The sequence below is a fragment of the Doryrhamphus excisus genome, linkage group LG15, assembly GCF_037039965.1.
Source record: "Doryrhamphus excisus strain RoL-2023G ecotype Guam linkage group LG15, RoL_Dexc_Guam_v1.1, whole genome shotgun sequence".
Taxonomy (NCBI): domain Eukaryota; kingdom Metazoa; phylum Chordata; class Actinopteri; order Syngnathiformes; family Syngnathidae; genus Doryrhamphus; species Doryrhamphus excisus.
In genome coordinates, this window is record NC_136371.1 from 2930459 (window position 1) to 2946842 (window position 16384).

General features: G+C 42.1%; 3 protein-coding genes across 5 annotated transcripts in view; 2 read left to right on the forward strand and 1 right to left on the reverse strand.

Moving 5' to 3' along the window:
- The window catches only part of cd63 (CD63 molecule), a 113827-nt gene that overhangs the window by 61464 nt on the left and 35979 nt on the right, over window positions 1-16384 (forward strand). The gene's annotated exons all lie outside the window — the stretch shown is intronic.
- On the reverse strand, window positions 933-3536 carry pym1 (PYM homolog 1, exon junction complex associated factor). Of its 2 annotated transcripts, none has more exons than XM_058051601.2 (3): window positions 3257-3536; window positions 1855-1948; window positions 933-1770 (listed from the first exon to the last, which is right to left on the reverse strand). In XM_058051601.2, exons 1-3 carry the CDS (start codon window positions 3285-3287, stop codon window positions 1275-1277), a joined length of 621 nt encoding a protein of 206 aa, XP_057907584.2. In that variant the 5' UTR covers window positions 3288-3536; the 3' UTR covers window positions 933-1274. The 2 variants fall into 2 exon arrangements, with proteins under 2 accessions (XP_057907584.2, XP_057907585.2); XM_058051602.2 differs by having other exon boundaries at window positions 1851-1948.
- On the forward strand, window positions 4025-16223 carry spats2 (spermatogenesis associated serine rich 2). Of its 2 annotated transcripts, none has more exons than XM_058051653.2 (13): window positions 4025-4136; window positions 5784-6034; window positions 6762-6835; window positions 7491-7599; window positions 7997-8046; window positions 8792-9014; window positions 9117-9278; window positions 9398-9533; window positions 10865-10923; window positions 12394-12503; window positions 12582-12684; window positions 12768-12913; window positions 14139-16223. In XM_058051653.2, exons 2-13 carry the CDS (start codon window positions 6013-6015, stop codon window positions 14379-14381), a joined length of 1437 nt encoding a protein of 478 aa, XP_057907636.2. In that variant the 5' UTR covers window positions 4025-4136; window positions 5784-6012; the 3' UTR covers window positions 14382-16223. The 2 variants fall into 2 exon arrangements, with proteins under 2 accessions (XP_057907636.2, XP_057907637.2); XM_058051654.2 differs by lacking the exon at window positions 4025-4136 and adding an exon at window positions 4432-4544.

Below are 16384 nucleotides of genomic sequence, written 5' to 3' on the forward strand. Positions count from 1 at the left end.
TGTGCTATGAAGTTAAAGTACCACAAAAGGCACAGTATTGTGGCATTTGACACCATTACAGCCAGGAGTAGTGTGACAGTCATAGGTTACACACACACATTATTCACTCATGGTCTATTTAGAACCAGTTTAGAGTGAGAAGAATGATATTATAAGTTATATTATATTATACAATGTAAAATGTAAAAACTGGCTCCATGACTAAAAAGTAATTCAGAGTATCTGTTGACACCACTTGATTTAATACATAAATGCAATGTAAAAATGTAATTAATTAAACTTTCTAAGTTGCTAACTTTATTTTTTAAGTTATGTTCAAATAATAATGTTGGCTATTACATGAACTTAATTTAGAATGTCGTATACACTCAAATTTTATTGTTGGTAAGTTGATAAATTAAAGTTGCCATGACTTAATAAAATTAACTTGATAACATAATACACACACATGTACTATATAGTATATATATTAAGTTACTGCTACTTAAAAAGCTGTGTGCATTGTTATTATAATTAAGTAGACAACAAATTAAACTACTTTGAATAAAATGATTAAGTCAGTTGACTTAACATATTTTTTCGAGTTATGAACTTAAAAACTTGTCCCTATGACAACAATTATTCTGTAAGCATTACTTAAAATAAGCTTTGAGTGAATAGAAAAAGCTAATTTGTGCAATGCAATATTGTTTGTTGGTTCAAAGCAATTTCAAATGAAGTTGTCGTAACTAAGAAAGACTAATGGAAAACTGTTGCGTTGATTTTTTTTTTTTTGTTGAGGCTAAACATTTATTTTTTTGAGTGTACAAGTAGGTGAGGGTCAAGGGTCTTGGTAGTTTTCTGACGTTGCGGTTTGCAGCAATAGCCGATGATCCGCTCAGGCGTGATCCCATCAATGGGGTCACTCGAACTAAAAAGGCAAACTGAAATCATTTAGTTACAGCATGTAGTTTTAATTCATGGTTCACATGTTGCTTTGGCTGCCGTCGTTCTAAAAGCACACACGTCAATAACAAGTACTTCCTGGTAAACACACAACATGTTTTTGAAAAAGGTACAAAATGGAAAAAGAGAAAACAATTTTTTTTTTTGTTTTTTTAAAAAGATATTTTGAAATGAACATCAGTGTGTGAGTCCCGTGATGGTGAGGCTTGACGTTCATCATGACGTTTAGGTAGAATACGTTAAATGGAGGCTGGAATCTAGCTGCTCTGTTTCCGTTGTGTCAGTACGACGTTATACGCCAGTCCAATCCAAAGTGTTCATTCAGTGCTTCACGAGTTTTGCTCCAGCTGCTCCAACTCGTCTCGTAAAGCCTTCGCCCTGGCTAACTTCTCCAGCTGATCCCGCGTCGGCTGTTTTATCTCCCCCGAGTCTACTTTCTGCTGCAGCTCCTCCACCTGCCTCAGCTTCTTTTTCACATTCTTAATCTTCTTGGCTTTTTCTGCCGCGTTGGACTCGTCGGACGCCACTCCACAAGCAACCGCGGCTTTGTGCGAAGCGCCTCCGCCCGCTGAGATGGTCGCGTTCTCAACAGCGTCTGCGAGCGATGCTACATCCGGGTTCTCCTCCGGTTCCTGCTGATGCTGCTGTTTTCGTTTTTCTTTACGTTTCATGTTGCGTTTGGCCGATTTGGAGAGACCGGCGCTTTCGCTGTCTGGACATCCCGGGATTTTTGGATTCTGCTTTGACGTTTCAGCTTCAGGTGAGCTCATGCCTGGTGGAAGGCCCGGTTTGTTCTTAAAAAACTTCACGTATTTGTTTTCATACCTGAAACAGAATGAGGGGATCTTAAAATGAAAAATATGCGTTCTTTTTTTTTTTTACACGATGGAGGGAAAAAAACTCACTTACACTGGGACCTCTTCCTGGGGGACATAGCCGTCCTTCACCCGCCGTGGTTTTCTCCATGTGCCGTCAGGTCGCTGAGTGGCAGCAATGTATTTTCCTGAAGAAACACAGATCGAACATTATATTGAATTTTTTACTATACTTATAGAAAATATAACATTTTATTCAGCGGCTATTGTTCTATAAGACTCTTCACATTTGAATAAAGCTTTGCATGCATATATGGCTTTGTCTAAACTCACTTATATGGGGATATATATCGTATATCGATATTCAACAAGGTGTATTTTCTTGTGTCTGATGGACTATTTGATGCTGCTTGGGTAAATGAATGTATTCATCCCAGACTGGAACTATTTAGTGGATAGGGGGATAAATAATCATTACTTATTTTACTAAGACTAAATGACATTATGTTGATGATGTGCAGAAATAAGACAAATGTTCGTTATAAGATATTGAGTTTTTGCAGTGTTGAAAGTACCCTCAACTAAGTGAGGGTATCTCCCCACGGAGATATGCGGGAGTGAACAGCGAAAAAGACAGTATAAAGGTTGCGGTATAAAGACGATATCCGCCATGTTTACAATCTGTCGTCATGGGGAAGATGAGATGGAAGCACAAACCCGGCTGCAGAGAGACTACCATGAATGCATTGAAGATCTAGCATTATATTAAACGTGTCTGTGTTTATTTAAAAAAAGATAATATATTCATTCATCAACTTCGCACACAGTTTTGGCTTTGACTTTTGTCTAAATTCAGTTAGGAATAGCGCCTCTAGTGGTAGCGACCAGGTCTGCGCCAGTGAGAAGCTAGTCCTGACCACACTGATCTGCATAATCAACAATTAATTATAATATTGTGTGATACTGTTAGTGACAAAAGATTGCGACGTCTAAATTTATCCAGCTAACGGTGCTGCCAAAATGCCCAGAAATGTGTGAAAATACTAAAGTCGCTTCACAGACCACAGTGTCTTTAGCGCCCCTAGCGGTAGCGACCACTGGTGCGTGCCAGAGACCAGACATCATAATCATGATTTCATAAGTGTTTATTGAGTGTGAATGGTTGATTTCTGTCAACTGAAAGTAGACTTTTGAAATACATCTCTTTGAAGTTGGACGCACACTAACGTTATTTGTTTGTATATTAAATAAGTAGTGCATATAACCTACACGGTACAGTTTGTAACTAATGTATGACGCGATAGCAATATGCTAACTAGCGGCTAACGTCTGAGCAAAAACAAAACTTGCTCCAAAGCAAAGTAAGACGGTTGCTGCCGCGAAACAGCAGGCAGCTGGAAATAAGATAGTTACCCCATAGAGCAGTTTCTTATCATACATTTGACTGATATTTTTAATATGTATTGGCATGGATGTGCCACATGCACCAGGCTTACCAGATTCATCTGTAACATAAGGGGTTGCCATTTTGAAGCGCTATCCTCCACTCCTCGGGTCAGTCCCAAATGTCTTCGTAATCGCCTCGTTCCAGTGCAAACATCAACTAAAAGTCTTTTAGCAGCATAAAAACATTCAATTCGTCTTCCAAGTGTCCCCTCTCTCTGTCATGACGTTCACTAGTTAATCAAGAAGGAATAGCGAAGTCAGCAGGCGTTTTAGTACGGCCTGAGCTTTTGATCGGGAAACACAAGGTAGCAAAACAAGCGAACCATGCGCTCAACTACGGAAATGACGACATTGATCTGGGGTTGCCAGTTCATACCAAAGACCTCTGGGCTGTAAAAAAACAAAAACAAAACAAAACATACGCAATGATTTAATTTCAGAATAAATGAATGTGACACTGTGGTGGGAAGCGACCCCCATTCTATCCGAAGTTATGAGAAAATGTATATACAGTAATTCCAAATAAAAACACATCGTCATAATGTTCATATACCAGTGTGCATATCTGCATATATGCCAACGCTTTACCATTGCTATTGTTTTTTTTCGTTTGCTCAGACGTCAAACGACACTAACAAATGTTTTTGTAGGCTTAACCTTGTTTAGTTGTTATTTTGAGTGCATCCATTTGTTCATTAATTTATTACTCCCAGAACTAAATATTTCATAACATACTTAAAATGCAACAATTGAATGTTTTAATGTGTCTCTGATTTTAAACGTAATAAAAGGGTGTTTCTTTCATATCAACCTGGCAACCTCGGAGGAGCCTTTGGAGGAAAATACGGCTGACTGTTGTCTCAGAAGACGGCTGGCATTGGGAGCAGTGGGACTGCGTCTCAAAATCAAACCTTTCAGTTTCAACACAAAGTACGTAATTTTTATTTTTCTACTAGCATATTCTATGAACGTCTAATTAACTAGTGACTATCTTAGTGACTACCTAACATAGGTGCATTTACGTAGCGTCTAAAGGATGGCCAATCAGTTACATATATATATTTAAATATATATGTATGTGTGTGTGTATAAAACAACAGGCTAGCTGCAAGCTAGCCATGACATGCATTCAAATGGTAATTTGTGATGAATAACATGGTGTTAATTATCCCTACTGCATCGTTGTGGTTAGTCACTGCCGGAAATGTGACGCCAGAGGCTAATAATTGCGGTCATTAACGCGTAGCGTAGCAAAAGCTAACATAGCGTTAGCTCACGCTCCCAAGCTAAGCATACCTTGGGTTGAACCAATGGAAAGAAAACGACAGGGATCCTTGTGTAAGATGCGTTTGGATGCAACCTAGCCTGTCGCATTTAGTGGCCACGGTTACAACATCTGTAACGAAATAGAAATACTCCTGTTTTGTTGTCTTGCATTACCTTTAAAGAAGTATATTATTTGGTTAATACTGAAGCGAAAAGCGGATATGGCAACAATGAGTGATTTGGGCCATTTGAAACTTGCATGTATATAGGTATAAGATAAAGTGTGTTAGCATAGGATGAAAAGGATGTACGTAAGTATGATAAATATCCGCCTAGTAAACTAGGTTCTGTTTCGTAAGCGTCATAAACATGCTGTTAGTTTCGGCCTGTGGACGTTACCCTTCGTCTTTTATGGACGTGGCATGTCAGAAGCCCCTTTCTACCTTGACCAATATGTGTCAAAGCATGTTTAAATGCGTTCACTTTAAAGACTTGCAAGGGGAGGGGGGGCACTTGCATCCCCCAGGCATCATCAGTTCTGCTGGCCCTCTTGACGACTCAAGCAGCAGCAGCAGCAGCACCCCGGCTAAATCAACATCCATGATTGGTTGTGTTTGTGTATGACTTGTGCTTTGTACGCCGGTGAGTTTGACGTCCACACAGGTGTGGTAAGCCAGGCTTTTATGACACACCGATTTCTTAGGGGTGTGTGCAGCGCTTTAGGTTTCCATTTCCAGAGAAGCGGCTCGTCGTGATTTTGATGTCCACATCAGCACAAAGTGGATTTGGAAGAACAAAAAAAAAAAAAGGATGTGATTAAAGAAGAGCAATCTGGCAGCAGTATCCAGTTTCCCGGATGAGATGTGTTTTTGTGTATTCTGCAGTACAAAAACTGGCACAAACCTTTCTTCATTCTTTCTGCTTGGTGTTGGTGCCAAGGATAAATTACAGCTGTTAAGCTAATGAAATAAAACCTGTTATTTTTTTGCAAAATATTTAATCATTCAAAGTTATCTTTTTACTAATGTACTTTGAAAGCGTGCCATCGGTATGATACAACGATGAAATGTCTAGTTTTTCAGTTGACTGAGTGATTATACAATATAACTGACGCAGATTGCTTGTCTTAATAGTCCTTGTCATAACAAAACACCATGCACCATATTATACAGTATTAAAAGAAAATATTACATGCATGTTTTTCCATATCAAGCGACAACAGTTCTATGGAATTTTTGCTTTTTTTCAAATATGAAAGCAGGAATTTGGATTGTCATATCATGACAACTGTTTTTTTTCCCCCCTGGACAGATTTGTGTGAAGCACCAGGAAGAGAAGTCTGCTTTTTGCCAGATGCTGAACCTCGTCTTTACAGACCCCAGGCACAACAAAACCTCTTGAGGACAAACCCTCTCACCAGCTTCGACCCCTTCACTTGAACCACAGCTCTTGTACTTCTGAAAAGTTGTTCCAGTCTCGGGGAAGTCTGCAACTAATTGTTTTGCAGCTACACCTGTGTGGATTTGCAGTGGACCACAACATGGCAAAGAAGAACCAAAAGGGTGAGTGTGTGTGAGTGTCTGTGTGTGTGTTTTGGAGGTCTGCAAGAATGCACATACAATCAGACGGCTTTGATAAACGTAGCGGTCTGGTGAGCGCAGCACAAGAAGCTGGAGATAAAGTGACCTGGCTGTGTGACGTTTACTGTGACATTAACCTAGTTTCATTTCCAGAAAAGACAACCCTATCAGGACATGATTGTTTTAACTTTGGACTTTCCTTTCACTCTCAGTGCTGGCTCATTGGAACCTAATAGGATGGCCAAATTTGTTTAAATAATTATTGCACACTTTCTGTAAATCGTATAAACTTCATTTCAAAATCACTTTGTTTGTCCGCTTTATGATACATTTAACTAAAATGGCTGATTCCAGCAACCTGTGATTTATAAAGGAACATCTTGAAAATGATCAGGGGTGACCAAACCTTTTCATACCACTGTAATTGCAACCGTTGTTTTTATTATTTTTTTTTTTTTGGACTGTTGAGGTTGTTTTAAAAGCCGCTTTTCCTTCTCATCCAAGCTGGCTTCATCAGTTCATGCTCCTTGATAAGATGGGACAACACTAGTCTGACTAGGTAGGACAGCCTATAACAGTAAAAGTGGTAAAAACAACAAATCCAGGATTGCGGGCCTCCCCTGAAAGTTTCCGTGCACACGGCCAACGTCTTTTGTTTTGCAAATGATGAAAAATCCTACACGGGCTTGAACTTGAGATGTCATTTCAGACGGAGTCGTGTTTGACACACGCTCAAAGATGGTCATGTCCCAAGGAGGGCCACCTGAGAGGATGAAGGAGAAGGTAAGACGTGAACTTGGACTTGTAAACTTGAAATTGGACTTTTGAGGTCCTGAAGTATTGTTTTACTTAAAGCTCAATGCCTCGGTTAACCTGAAATGGTCTGCTTTCTAATGACCTGACAAGGCATCGCCGTTGAAAACGCACCGCACGAATTTAATGGAGTAGAAGTCGTGTTTTATTCAGGTGTCACATGGGGGGGTGGGGTTTCTAATGTTTTTTTTATTGGCATTGGAGCCATTTTAGTGCTTGCTGGACTGGGGATCTCTTAAATGGGCAGTACACGTAGGGTGCCTGTGACCCTCTTACGTCGCAAAAACTGCATTGAAAGTTCTATCCTGTATGTTGCACCAAACCTGTCAATGTGTATAGTGTACCGTGTATGTTGCACCAAACCTGTCAATGTGTATAGTGTATCGTGTATGTTGCACCAAACCTGTCAATGTGTATAGTGTACCGTGTATGTTGCACCAAACCTGTCAATGTGTATAGTGTACCGTGTATGTTGCACCAAACCTGTCAATGTGTATAGTGGTGCCAATAAGACAACACTGCTGTATCCATGTTCCTTATGTTGTATTCACGTCACTGTCAGTGTAGCCGACCCTGAACCATTTTAAACTGTTCCTTTTTTGCCCCGTTTGTTTTCGTGTCGCAGATCAGTGCCGTCAGGGCGGTTGTCCCCAACAAAAGCAACAATGAGATTGTTCTGGTGTTGCAGCATTTTGAGAACTGCGTCGACAAGGCGGTTCAAGCATTCTTGGAAGGTGAGCCGGCGTCCTGGTGGGGCAATTATTGACCCAGAAAGACTCCCTATAAACACTCATGTCCACCGTTTCTTATAAAAACCGTAGCGCAGAAATGCTGTTAAAGGCACAGTATTTTAAAGAACTTATGACAGCCGCCACATTTATTGGGTTCAGCAAAATGATTGACCGGATAGAAGAAAATCTGTGATGATGCTCTCACTGTGCCGTAATTCCGACAACAGTAACTGAACGGCATACGTCATGTGACGTAAACGCTGTTTCTTAAAAATACAGTCTATTTTTAGCACAGTTCTGCTCATATGTTAGACTTCTTATTAACATCAAGACAAGGCATTCACTGTGTATAAAATCTGCTTAATCTTGCTGTGTTTGTTTGTTTATCGCGGTTTTGCAGGCAGTGCAGTGGAAATCCTTAAGGAGTGGAGTGTCACCGGCAAAAAGAAGGTATGAATGAAATGGGATACACCTGCTTTATTACATTTGGGTCAGCCTCCAGAAAGGATTAATGTCACTTTTTTTAGTGGCATGGCGCACACGAGGTTTGGACTGACAGATTTGTGATCGCAGATTTGACTTGACAACATAATCAAAGGCTTGCTACTCGACTTGGACTTTGACATTAATCTCTTGGGATTTGACTCGGAGTGCAGTGCAAACTGAGAATGTTTTAAATAAGTGTTGAGTCTGGTACAGAGTTTGTAGTTTGAACTGCATGTTACAGGCAAGATATTGTAGTTCACCATTTTGGACCATGTTTGTGACAAGGTGTGAACAATACTATGCAGGACAAAAGGACTGGTTTGTTACACACAATACTGCACAAAAACAGGCAAAAGGTAAATTGAATCAGGTTGTTAAAAAAAAAAAAAAGACATTTGACTGTATTTCTCTTATACAAGAAACTTAGAATTAGCTATGGAAAAAATGAACTATGTATTGACTTTGAATGGACTGGGATAATCTCTACATTCAAATTTGCTATAAGTGTTTCAAGACATCAATAGTGAAGAAATAGTTTGTTAAACACTGTCCCTGTGCCATTTGATTCAGTTGGTTGCGGAATCTTTATTTTTACTCAACTCCTCGACCTCCGTAGGTGCTAGTCTGATGCAGGCCGCAGTCCTGTGTTGACACCCAACAAAAGAGAATTGATACAAAGCACCCTGACATTGATATTTTGACCTCCCAGCCAAATAAGAAAAAAAAGCCCAAGCCCCAGCAAGAGATCTCTGCAGAACCTGGTCCATCTGAGGCCACGCCGCCTGAGTGTAAGAACAAAACCAACGGCTTCCATGCCAATGGATCAGCGATGGACGGAGAGTCACTCGACTCCCTTAGCGAACAATTGGACTCTGCATCTTTGGATGCGTTGGAGCTGGACTCTGAACCGACAACCACTTCTGAAACCACTGGTAAACGTTACACGTTGTTGTTCCATCTCTGTTGTATTTTCTCGTCCCATTCCTAGCTTGTAGCTAGCTCACCAGTGGCATGAATATGTACATCTCTCTCAGTTGCCGACGCAGACAGCCCACCTCCTCAGCCAGGGCAAAGTACTCACCAGGGGCACAGAGGCAACAAAGCGCGGCACCGCCAAGATTCACATCACCAAAACTCCTCATTTGCACTCCCTGATGAACAAAGTCAGCAAAGGTCGTCTGGTGGCAAGAAAATTGGTACGATGAAATCATCCACTTCTAAACTCATAGAAAATACCTTAACATAATATCCAATTTAATTGTACAGGATTTTCTTAATAGCGGATGTTCTTTTTTCCGTCTTTGGTTCCCGTCAGCTCCAAACATCGACCGCTCTGTGAAAGACCTACAGCGATGCACCGCCTCGCTGACTCGCTACAGGATGGTGGTGAAGGAGGAGATGGAGTCCTCCCTCAAGACAATGAAGCAGACGTTTGCAGAGCTTCAGGGCAGGTGTGTGTGTACATGTGGAACCACTTTAATACTTGACGCTTTAACAACAACAGCAGAAACATAAACCGCAATATGGCGATGTTTTATTGTGTGTGCTAAACTCTCCTTTCAGCTCACTCGTTTTCTATCATCAGATTACGTGAATACAAAAAACTGGTTAAATGAATTGATACATTGGTACATGATATTTGTACACTTTGGGATTTGACACAAACGGATGTTCAAACTGCTATTGTATGTGTGATGTCAACATATCAGATGAGCCCTCAGTGCACCTTTTGTTGAATTTACTTAAGCCAGCAGCGATTGTTAAACTTGACTTAGAATATTAATGGTAAATTGACTTGAAGCGTCGTTATGTACTTTCCGTCCGTGTTAAGTGTTTGTTCTTTCAGGCAATGTTTATTAGTACTGCTTTTAGTACTGCTTTATTTCAGACAGGTTCAACTTCAGGGTTTCCGCTATGTGTAGTTGATAGTTGCAGTTGTGCCACTACAAAATAAAAGCCGCCACACCTTTTTTAAAAATGAGTTTTTCAACTTGAAAACAATTGTAAGTAATATGGATTTCTAAAATATGAAACCTGTCACCCCAAAAATTTTGTACAACGGTTACTGCTTTAATATGATTGTGAAACTTTCCCCTTCAATTTGGTATTACATTAAACCATACTCATTGTGACTGAACAAAAGTGAAGCTGAAATTCAATGCGTTGAAATGGAAGGATGCCAACGTCAAGACGGGAATAATCTTTAAACTTTGGACTTTATTGAGCCGCAATAATGGACAATGGTCACAGTTGCTCGGTTAGAGAAGAAATACAAAAACACTGTTATGTAAAATGCAATACAGTGCGAAGAAAACGCAGTAGAATATAACAAATAAGATTTGCAAATACACTGCATTTCATGTAAAAAAAATGGTTTTAACTTGTTAAAAGTAAAGACAAAATACGTCTTAAATTTCATTTATCATGGCTGTGAATTTAAGTAGTTGAGCCTCTGCAAATGTTTTTTCAAGCAACCCAGGGGCTTAAATTTCTAATTTCCTGCTTAATACAATACGTTATCTTCAACGGCACCAGTATTTTTGTTGTAATCCATTTACAAAGCTGTTTTTTTGTCAACATCTTTGTTCAACATGGACTAGTTTAATACAAGCATGAATGAATGGGGTCGGACTTTGTCTTATTATTGACACTAACAACTGTAATCTGTAAAAGCTACACCGTCTTTTCACCGATGGCGCAGCTGTCTCTTGATTCATGTTTCTGGAATTCTGCTCTGTAATCTAATTAAAGACAAATGAGTCTTCTGTCCTTTCTTTTTCAGCTTAATGGACAGAGAAGTGACACTACTGTCTGAAATGGACAAAGTGAAAGCAGAGGCCAGTAAGTACTGTTATTTAAATATCACATAATACCTGGAAAATACCAGTTTCTTTTTGCCTCGAGGGGAGGAGTCTGGCCTGAAATATTTCCTGAAAGGTCGTAAAAGTGATTGTTATGGAAGACTAAGTTTTTTTTATTTTTTTTCTCCAAAACAGAGTAGTCTCCCAGGGGGTCCTGCTTTACCTCCAGTTTACCAGCCGTGTGTATGTGACTGTGTGTCACGACAGAGGCTGCATATTTGCACAAGTAGGCCACTCTGCCTAGCTCCGTTCTTTTCAGCGTGGAGTGTACCAAGAAAAATTGAATGGTGTCGGGTGTCGAGGGAGGCTCTTTGCCGACTTGTATGCCGGGGGAAGCGAGTGGGGAGCACAGGAAGACGAGTGCTTGAGTGGAAACAAAAAAAAAAAAAAAAAAAAAGCAGGTTTTCTCAAGTCTTGTCTGCCAAACTTTCCCCTTTGGGCTTTTACTGTCTTTTCAATTTAAACCTCCAGGAGTTGTTACACAAACCCAGATGGAGAGTTTTGGGATAGATTCATTGGAAATAGGCGGAAGTGGAAAGGGGAGTTTGGGTTTAAATCCTCCTAAATGGATTCACATAAGAAATGAAAAGTAGTATGATGATCTTTGAACTTTTCTTTACCAGCAGATGTCCGCTGCACGACCTGGGTCCCTTTTTAAAAAGACAATCCCACCATTGGAGGGGGGGGGGGGGTACCAGAAAAGGCCACTTGTCCCACAACCTCATTCAGTCATTCATTCATTTTCTACTGTTTATCCTTATGAGAGTCGCAGGGGGTGCTGGAGCCTATCCCAGCTGTCTTTAAGCGAGAGGCGTCGTACACCCTGAACTGGTCGCTAGCCAATCACAGGGCACATATAGACAAACAACCATTCACACTCACATTCATACCTATGGACAATTAGTAAACCGGAGTACCCGGAAAAAAAACCCACGCATGCACGGATAGAACACGCAAACTCCCACACAGAGATGCGCGAGGATTGGAATTGAGCTCGGGGTCTCCTAGCTGTGAGGCCTGCGCGCTAACCACTCGCTTGCCGTGCAGCCTTAAAGGGGACCTATTATACAAATTTTCGGACTTACACACGTTAGTCCACACAGAAAGCCTTTCTAGAGCTTCCAGACTCTGCACCTCTTCCAGCAGTGTTTCCTTGGATTTCCTGCCTCCCACCCAAAACGGTCAGTGTAATTTGCTTCATGAGGTGCTTGTTCGTCACTAAACTGGATGGTCGGGAGGAGTTTGGTCGGGTCTCCTCGCTGCGAGACCCGCGCGCTACAACCTCAAACAGTGAGACTCTAATATTCCCACATGGCGAAGACCAAAGACCTATGAAAGGACCCCCATAAACAGAATCGTAGACCTCGCCAATGTTGTGTACGTTCAATCAAGGAAGCGTACTCAAACTCTTGCCCACTAAAATGAGACGTCTTGTGTTGTTGTGTTTCAGTGGTCATTTTGAACACCCGACAGAAAAGAGCCGAGGAGCTCAGGCGGCTGACAGACCAGTCGGCGTCCATGTCTGACGAGCAGCTGACTGAACTGCGAGCCGACATCAAGGTGCTTCACTCGGTGACCACTAGTGTCCTTTCCCGCATCCCAACACTGACTGTGGTCTGTACTGTTGACTATCGGCAGCACTTTGTGAGTGAGCGGAAATACGACGAGGACCTCGGCAAAGCCGTCAGATTCACATTTGATCTGGAGCCGCTGAAGGCCAGCATCTCAAGATTTGGATCAGGTAGGCAGACGGCCATATTGATTCTTGAGTCTTGATCCGAAATTCGTATCCAAAGTCTCTTCACTGGTTGTGTTCTTTTGCAGTGTACCATCCTCGCACAGGTTACTCTGATCGATCCCGCTGCAGCTCCACGTCCTCCTCGGTGGCCAGCCCAAGTACCGTGGAAACCCCTCTTCCCACTCAGACCCAAAACCCTCCCAGCGAGTTCCGCCCCCCACCGGCCAAGCAGGTGACTTTCCATTGAGAACTAAATGTAAAGGTGTCAAGTAAGCACCGGTTTCCAGGAGAAGGGTCGACTAAAAGTAATAACTCATTCATTCATTTTCTACCGCTTATCCTCGCGGGGGGTGCTGGAGCCTATCCCAGCTGTCTTCGGGCGAGAGGCGGGGTACACCCTGGACTGGTTGCCAGCCAATCACAGGGCACATATAGACAAACAACCATTCACACTCACATTCATACCTATGGACAATTTGGAGTCGCTAATTAACCTAGCATGTTTTTGGAATGTGGGAGGAAACCGGAGTACCCGGAGAAAACCCACGCATGCACGAGGAGAACATGCAAACTCCACACATAGATGGCCGAGGGTGGGGAAAGACAAAATAAGAAGCCAAAAAGTTACCACTTCCACACAAAATAGGAGGAGAAGTCATTCATTGATCCATTTTCTACCGCTTATCCTCATGGGGGTCGCGGGGGTGCTGGAGCCTGTCCCAGCTGTCTTCGGGCGAGAGGCGGGGTACACCCTGGACTGGTGGCCAGCCAATCACAGGGCACATATAGACAAACAACCATTCACACTCACATTCATACCTATGGACAATTTGGAGTCGCTAATTAACCTAGCATGTTTTTGGAATGTGGGAGGAAACCGGAGTACCCGGAGAAAACCCACACATGCACGGGGAGAACATGCAAACTCCACACAGAGATGGCCGAAGGTGGAATTGAACCCTGGTCTCCTAGCTGTGAGGTCAGCGCGCTAACCACTCGGCCGCCAAAAGTAAGAACTGCAAGGGTCATAAACATCACAGTGAGCTGAACTTTCTTATATGGGCATACCCAAGTACCAGCTCTTAGCTGTACAAGCCGAGTGGGACCAATCACAGCAGAGTGGGCGGAATAAATTTAAAACAGACCGCTTTGGAAATCCTGCTGGAATAGGTGCTAGATTCTGGAAGATCTAGAAAGTGTTGTGTGCAATACAATGACACTAAAGTGTCGTGTCACGGCTTACCGTGGTCCACAGGAGGGGAGCGACGGAATAATAGTACGTCATAAAACTGGTCTACAAGTTTGTGGACCAGTTCTCGTTGTTTAGCATGTTGCGTTTCGCAGTAGGATCATCCCTGAGCACCGATTCCACTTTCCCTGACATCTCTCCCGCGTAGCTGCAATGTCCTTCATGTGCTCAACACTTACATATGACCAACCTGTGGCTTTCTCCCCAGATTTTCCAAGGCAACCGGCGTACGTTCCAAGGCCAGGGCTACCACTCGGGCGGCCAGCGCTACAACGGCGGCTCCAACCACGACCGAAACGCCGGCCGCGGCAACCACCGCTACCAAAGCGGCGACGGCCCCGCCCCCCAGCACTCCAACACCTCTCGGGGCCCCTCGCACTCGTCGTCAAACCAAAACCGAGATTCCCACAATGGGCTGCCGCAAAGGCTTCCCCGGACGCCCTGCCCTTGACATTGGAATGGTTGCGCTCGCTCGAAGCTCTCGAAAGCCCCTTTACTAATAATCTTGCACTCCCCGGTCCCAAAGCCACGCCCACCGTCCCGTCCAGCTCGCTCGCTCGCTCGTCTCGATGAAGAATAGAATACAAGTTCATGTTTTGATCTCCTCCGTTCATCCGTAAGACTTGAACAGCAACTTGGGTAGAGAGTACCAGATTGTGTCTTGGTTTAGGCCCACGTGACGCTTCGCCTGCTTCAAGACCTGCAGTGGAACTCTTAGCACGGCTTCCACGTTTGCCGGCTCTTTCCCGACCGAGCGTTTTCCCGAGGAAGGAAAGCAATATTGTGAAATACGTGACATTAGGACAGACGATGCAGACTATTTGAAGGAAACATATCAAGCTAACGCTATAGAAGGCTGCGCTACATGTTTAGTCGACTGACCTCTTGACCTCTTAGACGTTTGTGAGCGAGTATAAAGCTGCGGCGCCTTCACACGGAGCAGTACTTTGGTCTGTCCTAATGCTAAGCTACGCTAGTTTGCTGGACATAGGGTTGCTATTCTAGAGGACGACCTCACCCACTAAATTTTTGAACATGAGGGCTGTTTTTTTTTTTTTTTTGTGGAATACTGTTAAAGTATGTGAAGTTTGACATCACCACGGCTTCAGATCTTCACTACGACTCATTTTCTTCCACGTTTGCCTTTTCATCAGACCGTCTTTGTACTTGGTTTGTTTGCCTTTTGTAGAAAATGTCACGTCTTCCTAAAGGAATCATTTGGCAACATGGAAGACTAGGATGCTGTTTTCCGTTTGGAATATGTTCACCAATCAGGATGCTGGAGGTGTTCAACATGCAGATTGCTTGACTTCAACCAGTCTGGCACTACCTTCATGTTGTGGAAAAAAAGAAAACAATCAAAATTCCTCACTGGGGAACCTTGAAAGATGTCTTGCCCCAATTATTTCTTATTCTTAACCAAGGATTTTTTTTTTTTTAATTATCATTTTTAGTGAATGTGGTGGGCAAGAGCGGCAATTTGTTTTCGTTCCGAGTGCATGAATCTTTTATTTTTTTGGTTGAAAGGAATCGTTTGAGCCTTTTGTCACGGATTGGAAATTGAACTTGTGAGGGTGTGGTTGTTATCCTCAATAACCTCAAAGTTGAGAATATTTCTTGCAACATGTATTCTGTCTTTTTTTTTTTTTTTTTTTAATTCCCCCTTTCTACGCTTTTTTGTACAAACGTCATGAGGAATATTGCTTTAAAGGTGCTAACTAGTGAGTCAACATGCATCTTGACGTCTGAGCTGTTCTCTTCTTTTTTTCCAAGTCTTCATTTTAAGCTCAGTTAACCTTTTTTTATTGTGGGGGAAACTATTATTATATATGTGTTACTTTTCAAAATGCCAAACTATTATCTGACTGACAGAATAGATTAAAAATGATCTTTATTTGCTAGGGGGGTGCTACAGGATGATCGTTGATGAAAGCAACTTTTAATCCTGTGTCTCTTTGGTTTGTTTTACAAATAGGAATTTTTCTTGCATTTCTCCTTTTTCTGCATCTTAACAAAAATATCCCAGAAATGTTTTTTCTTTAATCTCCTTCCTGTATATACATTTATGTAGCGGTATCATTTGTATGCGATATTCATGGTAGGCATAATGGACATCTACAGTAGTTGTGTCCTTGTCACTTCAGAGCTGTAAAAACTCAAGTGCCTTTTCTTCTGTCTCCCACTCATCAATCGCCCCCACCCCACCCCACCCCACACAGAATGGACCAAAGACGCCCTCTGCGCTCTTTCTCCCCACTCACTGAATGGCACAGTTTTCATTTATTACGAATAAACTGTTTGCAATATTCACTGTGATCCTTTATTAATTGAGAAACTTGCTTTTGATTTAACATTAATTACAGTTCAACTGAAAATTATTCAACTTTTTCAAAACTATACTATAAATGGTATAACTATTTTTGCAGTATATGTACACTTTTCCATCCAAATTTA

Bases quoted from the DNA above. Each gene is read 5' to 3' on its own strand.
- pym1 (XM_058051601.2), bottom strand. From the start codon at position 3,287: ATGGCAACCCCTTATGTTACAGATGAATCTG. The intron at 1,949-3,256 runs GTAAGCCTGGTG...GTGTTTCTTCAG, and splicing joins TTATGTTACAGATGAATCTG to GAAAATACATTGCTGCCACT. The intron at 1,771-1,854 runs GTAAGTGAGTTT...ATTCTGTTTCAG, and splicing joins CCCCAGGAAGAGGTCCCAGT to GTATGAAAACAAATACGTGA.
- spats2 (XM_058051653.2), top strand. From the start codon at position 6,013: ATGGCAAAGAAGAACCAAAAGG. The intron at 6,836-7,490 runs GTAAGACGTGAA...TTCGTGTCGCAG, and splicing joins CTGAGAGGATGAAGGAGAAG to ATCAGTGCCGTCAGGGCGGT. The intron at 12,914-14,138 runs GTGACTTTCCAT...CTTTCTCCCCAG, and splicing joins GCCCCCCACCGGCCAAGCAG to ATTTTCCAAGGCAACCGGCG.